At 40.0% G+C, this 17,238-nt stretch overlaps 1 protein-coding gene across 1 annotated transcript in view; it reads right to left on the reverse strand.

The window, feature by feature from the left end:
- Positions 1–4,005: 4,005 nt before the first annotated feature.
- The window catches only part of CCDC80 (coiled-coil domain containing 80), a 32,630-nt gene continuing 19,397 nt past the window's right edge, over positions 4,006–17,238 (reverse strand). Inside the window, exons 4-8 of the mRNA XM_032852208.1 lie at positions 16,224–16,360; positions 14,431–14,579; positions 8,101–8,204; positions 5,529–5,609; positions 4,006–4,509 (exon numbers count right to left, since the gene is read on the reverse strand). Of these exons, the coding sequence (XP_032708099.1) occupies positions 4,163–4,509; positions 5,529–5,609; positions 8,101–8,204; positions 14,431–14,579; positions 16,224–16,360 (818 nt within the window). The 3' untranslated portion in view covers positions 4,006–4,162. The remainder of the gene's footprint in view (positions 4,510–5,528; positions 5,610–8,100; positions 8,205–14,430; positions 14,580–16,223; positions 16,361–17,238) is intronic.

Below are 17,238 nucleotides of genomic sequence, written 5' to 3' on the forward strand. Positions count from 1 at the left end.
AAAGAAAATTTTGTGCAGGGTCAGTTTTAGCTACTTAAAATCACCCTATCCCTTTACCCAGCATCTTTGTCACATGTATCAACCCATAGATTAGAGGAATGGGGAATCACTCTTTTGCTTTCTAGAAGGAACATGCTATCATTTAAGATCTCTTCAGTCTGATCAGGGACGGCCCAGTTTGTCCAAACTTCAGGATATCAGAGAGGTGATGCCTATGGTTGCCACATTAGGAAATTGTGTTAGAGAGCAAGGTTTTGCCTTGTTGGAGAGACTCCATCAGTCTTTGCCAGCCTGAATGTCCTTGGAAGCTCCAGTCTGGCTCTATGGAGATAATGAGGGTTTCTGTGTTAGAGGTGATGAGCCCATTGGGTCCAGCTGCAGCAGAGCACCATGCTGGAAAGAAGTTATTCAGTACATTTCCCCATTCCCATAGGAACCTGGAACTGGAGTCTGAACTATGATGTTGTGGGGAGTCTGAACTATGATGTTGCGGAAAATCTGAAGTGACCGAGGAATTTCAAGCGGCACACGGAAATCAGGGAAAACGCAGCTTTATTTGGCAGGCTCAGCAGGATCCTTTCCCAAAGGCTGAGCACCCGACTGGGTTAGGGGTGAGTTTTTATGGTTACGGTGATGGGGGATGGGAATGGGATGTTTTTGCGGTCTCTCAAGGCCGAATGGCCCCTTCATGTGGAAGTATAATCGATGCGGAGAAAAAAAATAAAAAAATAAAAAAATTTTTAAAATCTATGCAGAGGCGTCTCAGGAGATTGGTAAATCATCCCGGGGGGCTGTTTCTTTTCTTTTCTTAATCAAACAGGACAGGCGTCTGGTCTTTTTCTTCCACCTCAGCAGGAGCAATGGGGAGCAGTGGACGGGAAGGGAGGGAAGGGGCTGGGGCCCAGGAGTCTCTATCCACCTTAGTGAAGTCTGGGTTCTCTATGAATTTAACATTAGTTCAATTAGAGGAAACCTCTGAGTTTAGCATCCTACTCCCTACAGGCCAAGAAAGAGTCATAAATACCATAGAGTTAGACGATAACTTAGATATCTATTCCTAGTCTCTCATTTTGTAGATGAGGAACTGAGTCCCAAAGGTAGAATGACTCACCTCAGGTCATACAGGTCAGTCTGTGGCAGAGTGAGGGCCAGCTATTTTCCCAAGTCCGGTGGCCATTTTATGACTTCCTTGAATTCCATGACAACTGACCCTTTGCCTCTCACTGTCCTAACCTTGGTTCCTGAGTTCTTAAGAACATGTCCAAAACCAAGAGAAAGTTTGGCATTGGGAGATTTGTACCAACTTTGAGAGAACTGAAGAGAAGTAGCATTTAACTGTGCTTCACTTTGTCATGACGTTAAGAGGAATTTATTCTTTCTCTAACATTTTTGAAATGTTAGGCACACCCCACTATCTGCACCCCTCAAATCACTAAGTACAGGGCCCCCACGGTGGAAAAAGGAGGCAAGGAAAGCAATCCTGCAGGGAAAGGGGACTTAGTGGTGGCAGAAAAACAGACAGGGGTTCTTTTCAAGAGGCTTCTCTTCTTCTGGAATTTCCATACATTATTGAACACTGAGATCATCCATCAGTGCTCATAGAGCCATTATTGCCTCTGGTCTTGAGCTGTTTTTATCATCAAGGCTCTAGAAGTTGAGACGGTGTGAACTTCAATGTTAACTCTACTCCAGAAAATGAGACCAACTGGGCTCTACCGATTCCACTGTCTGGACTGCCTGCTTCTGTCTCTGCCTCTGTGGAAGGATCTCTCTGCCCTGTGATTTCTCCTGTGAAAAACAATTCCTGGAAATTCATGGAAGTGAATTGTGACAACCAGCAACTTTGGCCTCCTCAGAGTCTTCCAGATTTCCCTCACTCTCCTGGGTGTTTTCTTTCTACATACTGTAATTCCATAATAATTCTCAAAAACTATGTCTTCTTTGTTGCTGTTGTTTGGAAGGAATATTAAAAAACAAACAACGAGCAAAAAATACCCAGATTACAAATGACCTGATCTGGACTCCCGGAAGACAGAGATTCAGTTGATCTCATTCTCTAATCCTCCTGTTTAATTTTTCATTCTTTAATCGCCCCATTTGTACTTTGTGTTATTCTAGATTACAGGATTTGAGGACATTTACCAATACCATTTTCCTCTGCATGTGTCTCAGTCCCTTTGCTGAGCTATGGCTTATCTACTGCACGGCAAATGATGATCTGTGGCTTCTTGGCCCTACTCACAGGAGGAAAGAGAGTTCCAACACATTGCTAATTATTATTGCAGTGTCAGTGAAAATTCATCTTGGGTTATGAAAAAGTGTTGTCTTTCTTTGGTTGCGGAAGCTAGAACCTTATTCATATTATTCTATAAGTAAATTTTCTATTATCTGTTTGGTTTCCTTGAAAGATGAAACTCCCTCATTATTATATTTTCTGAACTTGAGATTCTTTGGGCCTCTTACTTAGAAATTGTCCCTACATAATTTCAGAAGCAATGGTAATGAAATCCATTTTTTTTTTATTGGTGATTTTAAGCTATCCATCACCGTGGTATTCTAAGAGCAATTACATCATCCTGGTTCTCCCACCAGCACTGAGCAGCTGGTATAGACTGTTCTAAAAGGTGAGATGGAGAAATCTTCTCATGATGGAAGGGGGTGAGGATGGGAGCATAATTTACCCAATAAGGGAACTGTGTTCTAAAATCACTTGAACTGTCTGGACCTCAGTTATCTATGAAACAGGTAAGAATGAATGGTCTTCATGGAGAATGAAGGGTAAAATAAGGAATTTCTCAAGTTTATTGAGCTACAAATTCCACTTTTACAAAATAATTATGTATAACAAAGTCCAGAGGATATAAAGACAAATTTGTGCAAATAGGCACAGATAAGTTAAGAGCTAATGTTCACATGCGGCTTGAATGCAGTTATTAATATTTATGCTTGTTAGAGTTAATAACCAATACCAAGATGATTTGGAGAATTAATTATTAATAAGAGGAGCAAAAAAAAATAAGCAGCCCCATTATTGATAGAGGCTGCCGCCATTAGGATGCTAAAGGCCTGGGAATCAGACTGACTGCCCAGGGCAAGTTCACAGATATTTGTTGGTAGTATTACTTGGTGTTTGTTTGTTTGTTGAAAAAAAAGAAAAGTAGGAAATAAGGAAGGGAAAGAGGGAGGGAGGAAGGGAGCATATTTTAGTTTGAACTGTCATATCCTCTTTTTCAGGGATAAAGATTGTATTTTCCTGTCCAGCTACACTTCTGTCCATTGTAACTCAGTAACATTTACCTCTGAAAACAAAAAGAACCCTTGGATATAATCTCCTTCTTTGTAATTTTCTTTTATAAGATGCCAGTATGGTAATAGTTCTATTAATGAGTAAGTAGAGAGGTGCTAGATGTGAAGGGTCACGTTTTTCCGTGCCAGCAATTCCATGGCACCTGCCAAAATTCCGAAAGTATCATCTCCAGCTGCAGTGCCATATTCTGGTGATGATGTAGGGATTCCTTTTCCTGGCTCTCTGATCTATCTCTGAAAGGACAATAAGATAAGAGAAACAGGGCAGGAAATGGTCATGATAGCAAAGCTGGGCTTGGTGCTTTTCCTGGCTTTGGTGGCCAATACCACTGGATTCCTATGGTATCAAGCTTTGTGAAAGAAACTCACAATATAAAACAGAGCCATCTCAATCATTTCTAGACTGACATTTCCGAAAGTGTTAAGAAGCTATTTCCTCTGTTATATGTGTTCAGATGTTTCCTGAAAACATCTGTGCTGTGATCTTTAATTTTCTATATCAGTTTTACTTACCAATGAATACTTTTAAAAATGTAAATGAGGGTGTAAATACTTTTATATAGAATTTCGTATTCCAAATAGTATCTATCATATAAGAAGAGGGAATTATCCATTCAGCACCAGATCCCCTCCAGTTAGAGAACTGGAGCATTCTTTTAAACATCTTTATGATTTAAGGTTTTAATAACAACTCATGAGTAGGCAAAAGTTTGCTATTTATTTAATTTTGAAAGAACACAGAAAGAAAAAGGCAGGGAATGTAGGCAGTGTGGAAAAACTCCTTCACATAGCTGGCCATTTGTGGCTTTAACAACTGCGGGGGAAAGTGGCTGGGGCTAAGGTTACACATTTCTGTTCAGTAAGGGTATCCATGGTGGTAACTCTCATGATGACGGTAGTCATCCTGGTAACCATCCTGGTATCCTTGGTGGTAGCTATGGTAACCGTAGCCTGCGTACTCATCTTCTGGGCAGCGCATTCCCAGTGACTGCTGAATGGCCATTTCCTGTCTCCGGAGTTGCATGGAATCAATTAAATCATACACAATCACCATGGACCACATTGGGGAAGGATACCAGGATTTGACATTTCCATCTTTTCCAACAAGAAGCATGGAGAAGTACTCTGGGCTCACTTGAAAATAGTTCCGGATGTCTTTCACCAAATGGGCTGGTATGTCTTCTCGCTCCACAACAGAACTCCCTAGAACAGGGTTAGAAAAGTAGTTAGTGGATTGAACAGTCAGCCCTCAAGCAAAGATCAAAATGAGAAGAAATCACTATGAGAATAGAGAGAGGACCCATGAGTCCTTTGGTTCAGAATCCAATTAAAGAAGGTTGCTGAACTTTTTCCACTAGAAATTAAATGTCTCTGATGTTCTACAATATTATTAGTGTCAAACTTTGGGACATGTGATGTCTTTTTTATAGGAATGTTGCAAAATATAAAACCAGTCCTTTAATTTAATTCTGGCAAGATCAACTTCTTTCAAGTGTATCACGAACAAAGATTATATTGTTGATATTTCTAAGTTTATTTCCAATTAGCTTAGTTACTTCTTTGCAAATTTGGCTCTCCTTTTGATGCTTTTTTTAGAACAAAAATCTTATAACAAAAAAAAATTTCTCCAAGGGGAAAATACCAATTACCTAAGATGTGGATACATGTATTTAAACTATTATGGTCAGTGAAAAGGGGGAGGGGGAGGAGGAGGGTACTGAAGCTTTCCGTGCCAAGGGGTTTATGCCACTATCTCTGGTGAAGATCTTGATCTTGCAAGGAAGAACTGATTTGCTTTCTGAAAACTTGAGTCACTAGTCATCTACTTTCAGCTTCTCTGAGCCTTTCTGTACTGAGCCCATGTATTAAAAGGGGATTCGTAAGATACGCTCCATGAGCTCCATAAAATTATTGTGGGAATTAAATGAGGTGGCATCGATAAAAATGCTTTGTAAATCACACAGTCCTATGCAGACAAACAGCATTATTCTAGCTAAGAAAGCGGATACTTTTACTGCCACTTATGATTTTCTATTAAAAACAATATTAATGATTGCACCCTATTTCCCATTTGTGTGCACATGCATCGTGCGTACACATGAGGTGGATGAATTCAATGAGCTGCATTCACCTTAACGGTCCCTCACTGCTTGCGTACCATTTAACATAATTCAATTTAACTTAACCGTGGTTCATAATATTTTAAAAGAACAACACTTTACCATTAATTGGGAACAGTTCTAAAACTCCCCCAACTTCCTCTCCAACCCCTAAAAGTTTCAGAACGGTTATGTGGCGCAGACCTGGAAAGAGGAAGAAAACCATAACGTTGGTAAATCATCTTTTACCTTCGAAGGCCAATAGCTGACAATTAGGAATCTCTACATTAAAAAGAACATAACTTGATTAGGCAAAATACTCCATTTTTTTTCTATAAAAAGAGTCATTAAATACCTTTAAAACCTTGAGAAAGACCTAATTTCAGATTTGGGATTAATAACAGGGTCAGATGTGGGTTTTTTTGTTTTGTTTTATTCTGTCTGTAGATGGAAATAGAAGAATTTGCTCTTAAACTGTGGTTCTATTAAATAACAAACAAAAGTGAAGCCGTCGGAACATTTAAATATCTGGGATGATCTGAGCTGATTTGAGTGCTGAAAAAAAGTCATGCCTGAGGTTATAACAATTTAGGTGGATGATGTTTACTGGGCTAATTCAACTGTCTCTTGGAGAAAAAAGCAGAACCTATCCAGTGTGATTGTTAAAGGAATATTTCCAGCTTTCTTGCACAAAAGTTTGTCAGTGTAAAGGGCAGGTTCTTACCACTTACTTAGAGGATTCAGAGGAGAAGCACTTAAGTAAGCACAGCGTGCTTCCCACCCACAGCTAAAGTTTCAGGAAAGGAGAGAGGTCATGCCTTGGTAGCTTGTTGGAATTCTTTTGAGGATGAAGTGCACACCAAGGGATTCAGGAGAAAAAACACTGGAGGACAAGGGGGCTGTCAGTTCATCATATCAAGATTTCATGGCGTTGGACAAAATGCCAATCTATTCAGGGTCATAACTTGAGACTAATAATACGAATATCAATGGAGTTTATTGTTCAGAGGAGAAAACTGACAGTAGCCATGGCTTGAGGCTGTTTTAAGGAGGGGCTAAAATCCTAGCCAACGGCTATCCAAAAAAAAAAAAAAAAGTTTGTGGTCTATGCTCTTCTCCCAGAGAAATGAAGCATTCTGTTCTCCTTGTCGTTGAGTCATGTTTTCAAAAGGGAAGATCATGAATTTAATTATTCCTGGAAAATAGGACTTGTTTACATTTCCTGTATATTGCAAAAGGGTTTGCTTGCACTAATGTGATTTCGGTTCTGTGTGCAGAGATTAAATGAAACATCACCTAATAACTGTTCCAAAACTGTCTTTAGACAGCTGAAGTAAGCCATGATTTTATTTACATTCTTATTGTGAAGGGCTATTAACCGCTCTAAACTTCTGCCTTACCTAGCAACATTGGTTGCTACAAATAGTTTAAAATATACTTAAAATACAAAAAAAACCCCAACCTTATATATTGATATAAAGTCGTTATTTATTTACTTTGATAGTAGGACTATACATAAAATACTCGTGAATTTTCTAGTTGTTTTTACTGTTCTGAGCTTGTTGTCTGCCTCTTTTGAGTTATTATTTTATATCTTAAAACTAAAATGTATTTAAATTTACAGATACGGAGTCATAGTAAAGACCCAGGCTCTGTTAATGCTTTACAAAACTTATACCCCCATTTCTTAAAATAAATTAAGCACAGTTTTATAACTAATAAATGATTCTTCTTCCTAGCAGAAGTATCAAAATAATGCTGATTCATCTGTAATCCAGTTAGGAATGGAATTTTTAGTCTGTAGCTTCTAGATACTCCCCGCCCCCCACCAATGACTGTCAAAATTCTTCCTCTGTAGAAGTACATTTTAAATGAGATTTCAGTTGTAAATTCCAGTTTTGAAACTGCCCTTAGCTCCTTGCTTCACCACTGATCTTAGTAGTAAGTTCTATCTATGTACTATGCATTTTCCTTTGTATGCATTCCTATTCAAAATGATACTTTAGGTCACTAGGATAATAATTTTGGTAAAGAAAGCAAATGTTAGTTTTTAAAACACTGAGTAGTTCACTACAAAAATATAAATAAATAAATAATAAACTATGTTTCTCTTTGACCTACTTGTCCTAAAATAAGATTCTGTTTGACAGATCTTGCTGTATTTTCTGTCCAATTATAGATCAAAATCCTTTTTAAGGGAGTGGCAATGTAGTACAGTATGCTTCCATTAATATATTAATTCTCAAAGCCATTCCTGTTTTATAAAAGACACTTAACCTACGGAGAAGGACCCAGTGTTTGTAGCTAAGTATTACCTAAGTAAATGATGATACCTGAGTTTTATGATGTTGAGACAAGTTTAAAAGAAATAAAATAAAATAAAATAAACCACAGGGCACATAATACAGATCACTGAAAGTAAAACAGTAGGTTTTTTCAAACACTTCAGTGAAGAACCCCAGAGAGGAGAATATTGAGGAAAAACAAAACAAAACAAAAATCCAAAAAAACCCTGCATTTGATGAAGGCTCCAGTCTGAAAGCAACTTTATGCTCAATACAACTGAGTAAGTGTCTGGGAATCTCCAGTCTGGACTGAGGAATATTTGGATGATCTAAGCTTCTATGTTCCATTTTAGAATTGACCAGGAAGAGAGTGGTATGGGAAAACAGTGATGACGAGGCTTCCCACTCACCAAAATTGCAGGCCTGGCCACTGAGGGCCGAGAGCTGCTGTGAATAGGCCCAGTCTTCATCATTAGGGGCAGAGATCACCAGCAACCGCCTCCTCCATCGGAACCTGGATAAAAAAGGAGGCCGTGATTACTGCTTCGAACAATAGAGGCTAATGTAAGAAAGTAGTCACTTTGGCTGTCGGGTTTGCCTATGCCCAGAATAAAAAAACACTGGCCCTTAGAAATATCTCATAGTTCCACAAAGCCATTAAACTTCATTTCCACATTTCTTGAAATTTTTCTGTTATAACTTCATGGTCTGCCTACTGTGGCATTTGCATGAAGCATCAGGCATGAGTCTGGCCACCACACCCAGTAGGGTCACTTGGGGAGACATGAGGTCCTCAGATGCCATGAAGACTGGCCAAAATAGTAACCACAGAAATAGGGAATCAGAAGAACTGAAGAAAAGTTCTAATAGAGTTCACTAGGGCTTGGAGGGGGTCAAGAATCAAAGGTAGGGACAGAAATAGAGTAGAAAAAGAGAACTAAATTTAAAGCAGATGACAGTGACAGGGTGACAGTGACAGGAAGAAGGAAAATGGGGAAGTGGTTCAAAGAGTCAGGGAGGATTCCTGGAAAAACAAAGCCCTAGGTATCTTTTTCGGTAGCCAGTGGTTCATCCTTTGGCAAATGCAAGTTCTAAAAGGTAGCCTACCAACTAGAAAACCAACCTTATAGAGCCCTCCTGCAAAGTGGGATGGGGCTACACCTTGAGCCTAGGATTTCAGCATATAATACAGTAAACCTGTTTCTGCTCTGACACTGTAGGGTAGTAGAAAACTTTTGTCTTATAACCGGAGTTCATGTTTTGTCACTGCTAACTTTTTGGGTTCCCTGAGCGTGTCACTGAGTTCATCCAAGTCTCAGTTTTTCCTTATCTCTGAACCAAAAATAGCATCTACTTCAAAGAATTCATAACACCTAAGAATTAAATTAAAACCCATCAGTGTAAGTTGTCTACACGAGGGCATGGATATAGATAGTGGCTTGATCTGTGGCCTTCTAGATGGAGAATGTTGTCTATGAAGAGACCTCAGACATTTATCTGCCAAATGCCATATGATAAGTGATTTAATCCTTTGTGTATCATTTCATAGCTCACGTTCATCTACACGGAAATCATTAGAGGTCAGTGAAGACACAGCCTATTGTCTTCATTTGATGGATGACAAAATGGGGCTTAGAGAAGAGAAGTAATTTGCCAAACTGGTAAATCAAACAGTTGGTAATAATGGTTTCTCTAGTCTATCACCCTCAGAGATCCTGGCGCTTGGCTGATGCAGTCAGGGTCCCTCGGGAGATAGGAAGGAGAGGGTATGCATCCAAGGGCTAACAGTATGGAGTTGTCTCCAATTCCCCTTTCACTGGAGGGGAGGGGTTTTGCTTTCTGCCTTCTGTGCAGACAACCAGGGGATGTTAGTACCCTCGCTGAGCTGGAAGCCAGTTGATTATATTCATGACTTCTCTCCCTGTGCCCATTCTAGCCTCACAGTGAACACGAGAGTTTTCAACCCCAAAGAAAATGGCCTCTTGGGGGAATAGTGGTTTGGGTGAATGAGAGAAAATGATAGTCTGATGAAATACAACCTCTCAATGGATGCCTGTAGCAAGGCTTGCCAAAAACTGCTTGCTGTGACATTACATTTGCTTCCTCTGCTTGTTTCTCTTCAAAGGGAAAGAAAAACTAAAATGTCCACTGAGAATAGGGAGATGAATGTATTTAGCATGGAGGAGGGGAGAGGAATGTCTGAAACTGTCCAAGACCTCCTGGGAAAGGGAACAGTGACTGCTGTCGGATCACAAACATGGGTCTCCTGTACCCTCCCTGCTTCCTTAGGAGGCATGCCAGCCCAGCACTGCCCTGCCCCCACCCAGCCCCCAGCCAGCATCCAAACCAGGCCAGCCTTCCTGGCCTCACACAGAGCTGTAGGGTATCCTCGAAGGAGCTATTTTGGGTGAGGTATATTTTGGCTTGTTTACCGGTGTGCACCACTGGATGCTGTCCTGATTAGACAGGGACAGGATCTGAGACTCCCTGTCGCAGACACAACCAGGCAAAGGTCATTTCCCCTAAGGAATGATTCTTTCTCCCACGGACCTTCACGTTAAGATATGAGGCTCCAACTTGCAACACTGAAGGAAATAACTTCCACAGGGTGTAAAAAGAGATGTCACTGTAGCCCAGATCCTTATTTCAGACAAATTGTTCTCCTGTCACTTTAACGTATCAGTAAATAAAAATTCTATGAGCTGTGTGTGTGTTTGCTTCTCTTAACTGGCACTCCTAAATTAGTGTGCATTTGCCCACTCTTTGGGGCTTCTGTCTCAGAGGAACGTAATTATAGCCTGAACCAGATGAGTGTCACTGAAGACCAGACCGGCTTGAGTCTGGTCAGCTGAAACCAGGCTGTGTAGACTCACCAACAACTCAGCAAATGTGAAGGAAAATTCCGATTGGATATTCATTTATTTATAGAACTTCTATTTAAAAAAAATTTTTTTTTTCCGTTCTCTCTGCCTGGTTTCAATCCTGAGGTGTTTACTAAATCTCCTCTGACCTCTCCCTTCATGACAAAGTTTTCTAACTAGGAGCTGAATAACTGGTCCTAACACTACCGATAGCCAGCATTTGTTGATTACCCACTTTGCACTAACTTGTGGTCCATCATTACCTTTATTTTTTGTCTTATTTTTTAAAAAGATTTTATTTATTCATTTGACAGAGAGATAGAGAGAGCCAGAGAGCAGAAATGGGGGGAATGGCAGAGGAAGACGTAGAAGCAGGTTCCCCGCCGAGCAGGACATCAGATGCGGGGCTCCATCCCAGGACCTAAAGCAGTCCTTAATGGACTAAAGCAGGCGCTTAATGGACTGAACCATCCAGATGCCCCATCCCCCATCATTACCTCTAGTATTGAATTTACCTTTCACAACAATCTTAGGAATAGGTACACTTATTATTCACATTTTGCAAATGAAAAACTAAAACCTGGAGAAGTTAAGTCATCAGCCCAAGGTCACACAGCTAATACATGGAGATACCAGGAATCTAACTCAGGAATCTATTCCTGCCTCTAGGTAATAATACACAATTCTGCTTTGACTTTTAAGATCAATGATAATTATCAGCACAATGATTGCATGAGTTGCGACCACAAGTCATGCACAGTTATAGGACATCCAAATTAGAATGGCATCCATTCTGAGTATCTGCAGAGGATGCCTTTTCCTGACATAGTACTGAATACATATAAGGCTCTGACATTCGAAGGAAAATATATTTACATATTATAGTGTCCTGGTAAGTACAAAAGGTTTTAGATGAAAAATGTGCATACAAGTCTTAAAAATCAAAGATAGGCCAGATTTGGATGCATGATCAGCCAGAATGAATGCTGCAAGATTTTGTGTGTGATTGAAATTGAGATAATGTCAAGCTTTCCTGTCAAGGTTTGAAACCCATGACACAGTAATTATAAAAAGACAGCCTGCCTGGAGATGTTAGGAAAAATCTCTCAGAATGTCTGTAGCTACAGGTCTCCTGGCTGGCCCAAATCCTTGGCTATAAATAACAATAATGAACTAGGTGGTAACTGTCTGCTGTTGAGGACAGGTGACCTGAGTTTACAGGGTTGGTTCAGCAGGTAAGCATCTTTTAGTCCTGGAAAATTTAGAACTAAGAAGAGAAGATTTTCAAAGAATCATAGTGATAATCTATATTTCTAAGAAGGATCCTGGTCTTTATATACATAATTTATGTTATTATGAAATTTTAGAGAATTTGGTTTAATAAAATGACAACCCTAAGACTATGATTAGAATGTGTAATTGAGTGATTGGCTTAGATGTGTGGTTTTAAGTCACGTGCAGTTACTGGAATATCTGAGAAAACGTTGGATTCACTGTATTTACAAGATTACTGGATCATTTAAGTATTCAGCAAGGTTTTGTTTGTTTATGTCAAACAATTAAAAAATACATATTAAATGTAAAAATGGCTGTTTGAAATAATAAAATTGTTTAATTATGGCGTTTGTAAGCAAGATCAAACATTATTCAAAGCCCCTTAAAACTGATAGCTAAAATTTGCTAGGTTATAAATAGAATAATATGATTTAAAAGCCTAACTTAAAAGTTTAAGAGACAACTGTGGTCTTAAATTTATTACTTGGATATATTTGACTCTAATTGTGAAAATCAAAAGTGAACTTCTAAGAATCTTGTCTGCCAAAAGAAAGGTGGAAGGAAGGAAGGAAGGAAGGAAGGGAGGGAGGGAGGGAGGGAACGGAGGGGGAGGGAAGGAAGGAAGGTGGGAGGGGTGGGGGGGAAGGAAGGGGAGTGCAGGGCAAGGAAGGAAAAGGAAGAAAAACACCTCAAGGGTAACAGAAAGGTTTTCTCATCAATCCTGTAAGTCAGTGCCATCGAGAGGGATGACCCTGGACCAGAAGCTGATGTTTCAGTGCCCCCAAAACTAGACAAAGTGCCATCTGCCCAGTGGAGTGTTAGAGCCCTTTCTTAGCCAAGAGACTGGCCTGAAGACTGAGTTGAACCTTAAGTACTTATAAAGGCACGCCCTTTCCGTCTTCAGTCCAGATGCTTGCACTGCCCTGGAAATTTGAATGAAGGAAGAACCTCAAGTTCCTTTCAGTTCTGAAATCCTGTGGTTTTAGGGATGTCTCCCTTTGCTTCAAACTCTGGGCTTCTGGCTCCAAGACTAAAAATAATTCACATTATATTTTCAAAAGGAGTATCAGATAAGAATGTGAAATTTAGGAGCCAGATTCTCCTGGGGCCACTGAGTCCTAGAGCTGGCACTAGCTCAATGTTGACAGAAAGTTAGTTACTTAATCTCCATTAGCCTCAGTTGTCCCATCTGCACCACAGCAATAGTTACAGTATTCAGATCCTAGGGTTGTTTATAAAGATTAACGTTGGAAAGGAAGATGAAGTGCTTGGCACAGAGGTGAGCATACAAAAAGTGGTCGCTTGGGGCACCTGGATGGCTCAGTTAGGTGTCCGACTGTTGATTTTGACTCAGGTCATAATCTCAGGGTCATAAGATGGAGCTCCCTATTGGGCTTTAGGCTCGGTGTGAAGCCTGCTTAAGATTTTCTCTCTCCCTTTCCCTCTGCCCCTCCCCCGGCTACAGTACATGCACTCTCTCAAAGAAAAAAGAAAAAGTGATCCCAGCAACCCTGGGATGTAGTCTGTAGTCAGATCTACTTGCTAATGTTCCCCTTTATGGGTGAAATTTTTAAGGCAGGTTAATTGAGAAGCATAGAGAAATCAACATAGCTAGTAAATTGCAGGCCCCAAACTTGGATGAACAAGAAGTCCTATGCTCTTTACACATCATGAGGTTCTCTTTTAAGAGACCCAAGCTTCCTGAATCTAGAGGAATTCAGATGATCTATTCACTTACTAGTCATAGCATTCTTGATTTTCCAACTCATGAATGGAGAATACGCAGGAAGTTAACAGTTTCCAAGTTAATGAGTCTCCAAGTAAGTTCTTGCTCCATTTCTGGAGTGTCTTGGCCACTCAGTATAACTAGGTGTGGGAGGTGAGGAGAGGAGATGTTACACTGAGATTTCTGTGCCTTTATTTGTTGTGGGAGGAATTTCTGCAGTTTTCACCTTCTAGATCCCCAAAAGCCCTGTAGAATTTTTATCCAACATGAGGGAAGGGATGAAGAAGGAAGAAAGTAGAGCAATTTTCTAAAACAATCTTCTCCATGTATTTATTGAAATTTTCATATAATGGTTTTCAATAAACCCTACTCCTCAGGGAATCAGGGAGCTGGGTCAAGAGGATTTCTTCTTTTGAGGTCCTAGAGGGGGTTTTTGTTGTTTTCTGAAGAGTTAGAAAGAAGCAGAAAATCAAGGATAGTGTTCCAAATCCTGTTTGGAACCAGAGTGACCTAATAAACAAACATGTAAAATAAAAACGCTGTATACAAAGCCCTCTAAATTCACTGGTGGAATAAATGAAACCTCCCAGGTCAGAATTCTCTACTCTGTGCCCCAAGAGGAGCAGAAAATGAGAAAAGACCTATCCAAAGCCACCAAATCAACAATCAAGCTTGGAGTTGACCCCAGTCAACATTATGACCAGAGCCCTTTCAACAGGAAAAGACTAAGCCCTGTGGCCTTAGGGGCTACGAAGCAGACAGACATTTCACCAGGGAGGGTCTGCACACAGGTCTACATCATGTTTCCTTGACCTTTTTATTAGCTCACCCAGAACACCTTCCCATCTGCCTCCTCAGGATCTCCAAAGGTGGGATACCTGGATAGGAAGTTCTCCAATGACTGCTTCTTATCTTCCTTGCAAGCAATGCCCTCCTTCTTCTGCTTTTCCATGTCTTTGATACGGGACTGGAATGTATCAATCAAATCGAACACAGACTTCATTGATATAGGCACTTCATAGTATTGCTGTTTCAGAAAGAATAGAAAGCATACAGTGTATAAGGGTGTTTCTTCCCTCTGTTTGAAGGATAGAGAGCCTGGGAGAACTCAGGAGAGCACTGGAGAAATCAGAGTCTGGAGGGTACATTGATTAATAAACTAAACTCTCTTCTTCAAAAGTACCTCTGCTGATGCTTTGAGGTTCAGAATCCATGAAACAACTGTCCCTTACCTTTTATGAGAATTTCTTAATTGCATACGTTTGTTGGAAAGGGTTCATGCCTTCCTCATTACATGTATCTTAGGTTTGCTTCCCTATCTCTGGGACTAAACTGATTCCTATTCACTGCACAACTGGAGAGAAGGTAAGAAATACTGTAACCAACAAGGGAATGGAATAACCTTGTAGAGCATCTGACGTGAACTATAATGGTAATTTTGCACTATGAGGAGGACTGTTCTTTGTCCATCAGGAATCTACATACACCCTTTGTGATTCCCAGAGACTGTTTTATTGAGCAATCGTCACTTAAAATTAGGTCATGTTCATATATGTATTCTTAGAAAAAAATTGGAATCCAACTTCAAGATAATGCCATTCAGTTTCTTGGATCCTAGCTGTCTGGACTTACAACAGCAACCTAAGATGGATTTGAAGGCTAGCTGAGCAGAGGCAACGTAAACTAGAGAGAAGTCTGGACCTAGCTTGGAGCTATGCCTCCAGTGGGAATTGAGTAAACTACAATGTGAAAGCTGTCAGAGACCTTTGGACCCATCTAGCCCAGCCTTAGAGGTGGGGCAACACAAGTGAGGAATGGATTAATAAATGGACCGCTCTCCAGATCCAGAAGAATACTGCAGGATGGATCAGCTATTCTGATAGCCCTGGTGACCTTTTCCCTGATGATTTTCATGTAAGCATGGTACGCTATTGGTGTACAAGAATAGTTCAGAGATGCGATCTGGAGCTCACCTGTATGGGTAGGAAGTGCAATGCTAACTGGGTGAACTTGGGCAAGTTACTTAATCACTCTGGGCCTCTCTTTTTCTTCTGGGAAATAAAAGTAATACTTGTTATTTATCTCAGAAGTTTGGGATAGGGATTGTAAAGGGTTGAGGTGAGTGCCTGTCATGGAAAACACTTAATAAAGTTAGATATTTTTGCTACTATTTTATAATTATTATTAGTGTCACTACATGGCACAGTTTTTCATGGCTCAGAACTTCTGTTCCTAAGCATAGGAAGAAAGTAGGTATAAAACCCTGCTATCTTGTCCATGTTGAATCAGAAGGTAAACTTCCAGGCCCTTCCAGAGTAGGTCATGTTCAATCTGGCTTTCCTGAAGGAAGAAGCCAAATACTCTTCACCTTTTATCCCTTGCGCCTGGCAAATCGTAGCTATTCAACAAGTGTCTGATGAATGCTTGACACTAAATTTGGTCTGAGTCAAACCGCTGGGCCACAGGAGGCCATCCAACCAAGCTCTTTCCATAGACCGCATTTCTAGGCACAAATTCTATAAGGCAATGTGGAATATCTGAATCATTCCCAAACCTTAACACTTATAAAATAATTTGTGCTTATTCATATGTCTAATAGATTCACTGGCAAAAAAATTCCGAGTTGTATTCAAAGGAATATAACTGTATCACCTAAAACAGAAACCCATACCTTGACTCTCAGGTCCACATCTGTGAGCACCATGAAGAAGTCATTATAGGTCATTCCGTACTCCTTCCTCAGCTCACCAATGAGATGCTGGTCTACCAAGTCCTCATCATCCACCACTCGCAAGGGTTTTTCATTATCTTAAGGCAAATGAAATGTGAATAAATATAGGTGTGACAAGACAGAAATAAGTGGGAAGCAAATGAGTGATGGCTCTGGGTCTCCATCCCGAGTTAATTAGAACAGCTTTCATTAGTTGCACACATTCAACTAACATTCTGTTTGAACAAAAGTTTCCCAAGTGGATAAGTAAATACAGAAATAAATGAGTAAACTAATTTTGAAAGTCAGTCTTCTACAGATGATCAAGCCCCACCTCTGCCTACCTTGGTCGTGGTGAATCAGAAGGCACAAAGTGAGAGTGAAGGCAGCTGAGTCATCCCTGGAAGATGACTGCCAATTCTACTCTAGGAATGAGTCATCACCCCCACCTCACCAAGGAGTTTTTAAATTTATTTTAGTTTTATTTACTTAGGTGAGTCTAAAATCTGTGTCTTTTCTTCACTTTCATTAGAGAATCACTTTGGGACTCAGTGTACTATGTTGTTGCTATAGAGAAAAATAACCCTATGTTCAAGCCTGGCCACAGGTTCATTTTAACTCCAGAAATGTAGGGTTTTTCATAATACAAATGTTGTAAGTAAATACCATTTCCAGTCAAGTGTTACTAAATGTATGGTAGTTTTTAACCATTATGTATTTTTTTAACATTGAATCCTAAAAATAAATTATTATAATTTGAAATGGTTCTTGAAGATGTCACTAGGTTGATGAGAAGTATGAACATGGCAACTCCTACATCTCTGGAAATGATTTTCACATTTCTGAGATGAAAATGCTGCTTCCTTCCCTTACACGCCCCAGTGTTTTCCTCAACCCTATAAAAAAATTTCCTCTCCAAAATAATCCCCTGTCCTTAAAAAAAAGTGAAAAAAATTAAAGTTAGCAAATATGTGAT

The sequence above is a fragment of the Lontra canadensis genome, unplaced genomic scaffold (assembly GCF_010015895.1).
Source record: "Lontra canadensis isolate GAN:19392208 unplaced genomic scaffold, GSC_riverotter_1.0 scaffold6, whole genome shotgun sequence".
Classification (NCBI taxonomy): domain Eukaryota; kingdom Metazoa; phylum Chordata; class Mammalia; order Carnivora; family Mustelidae; genus Lontra; species Lontra canadensis.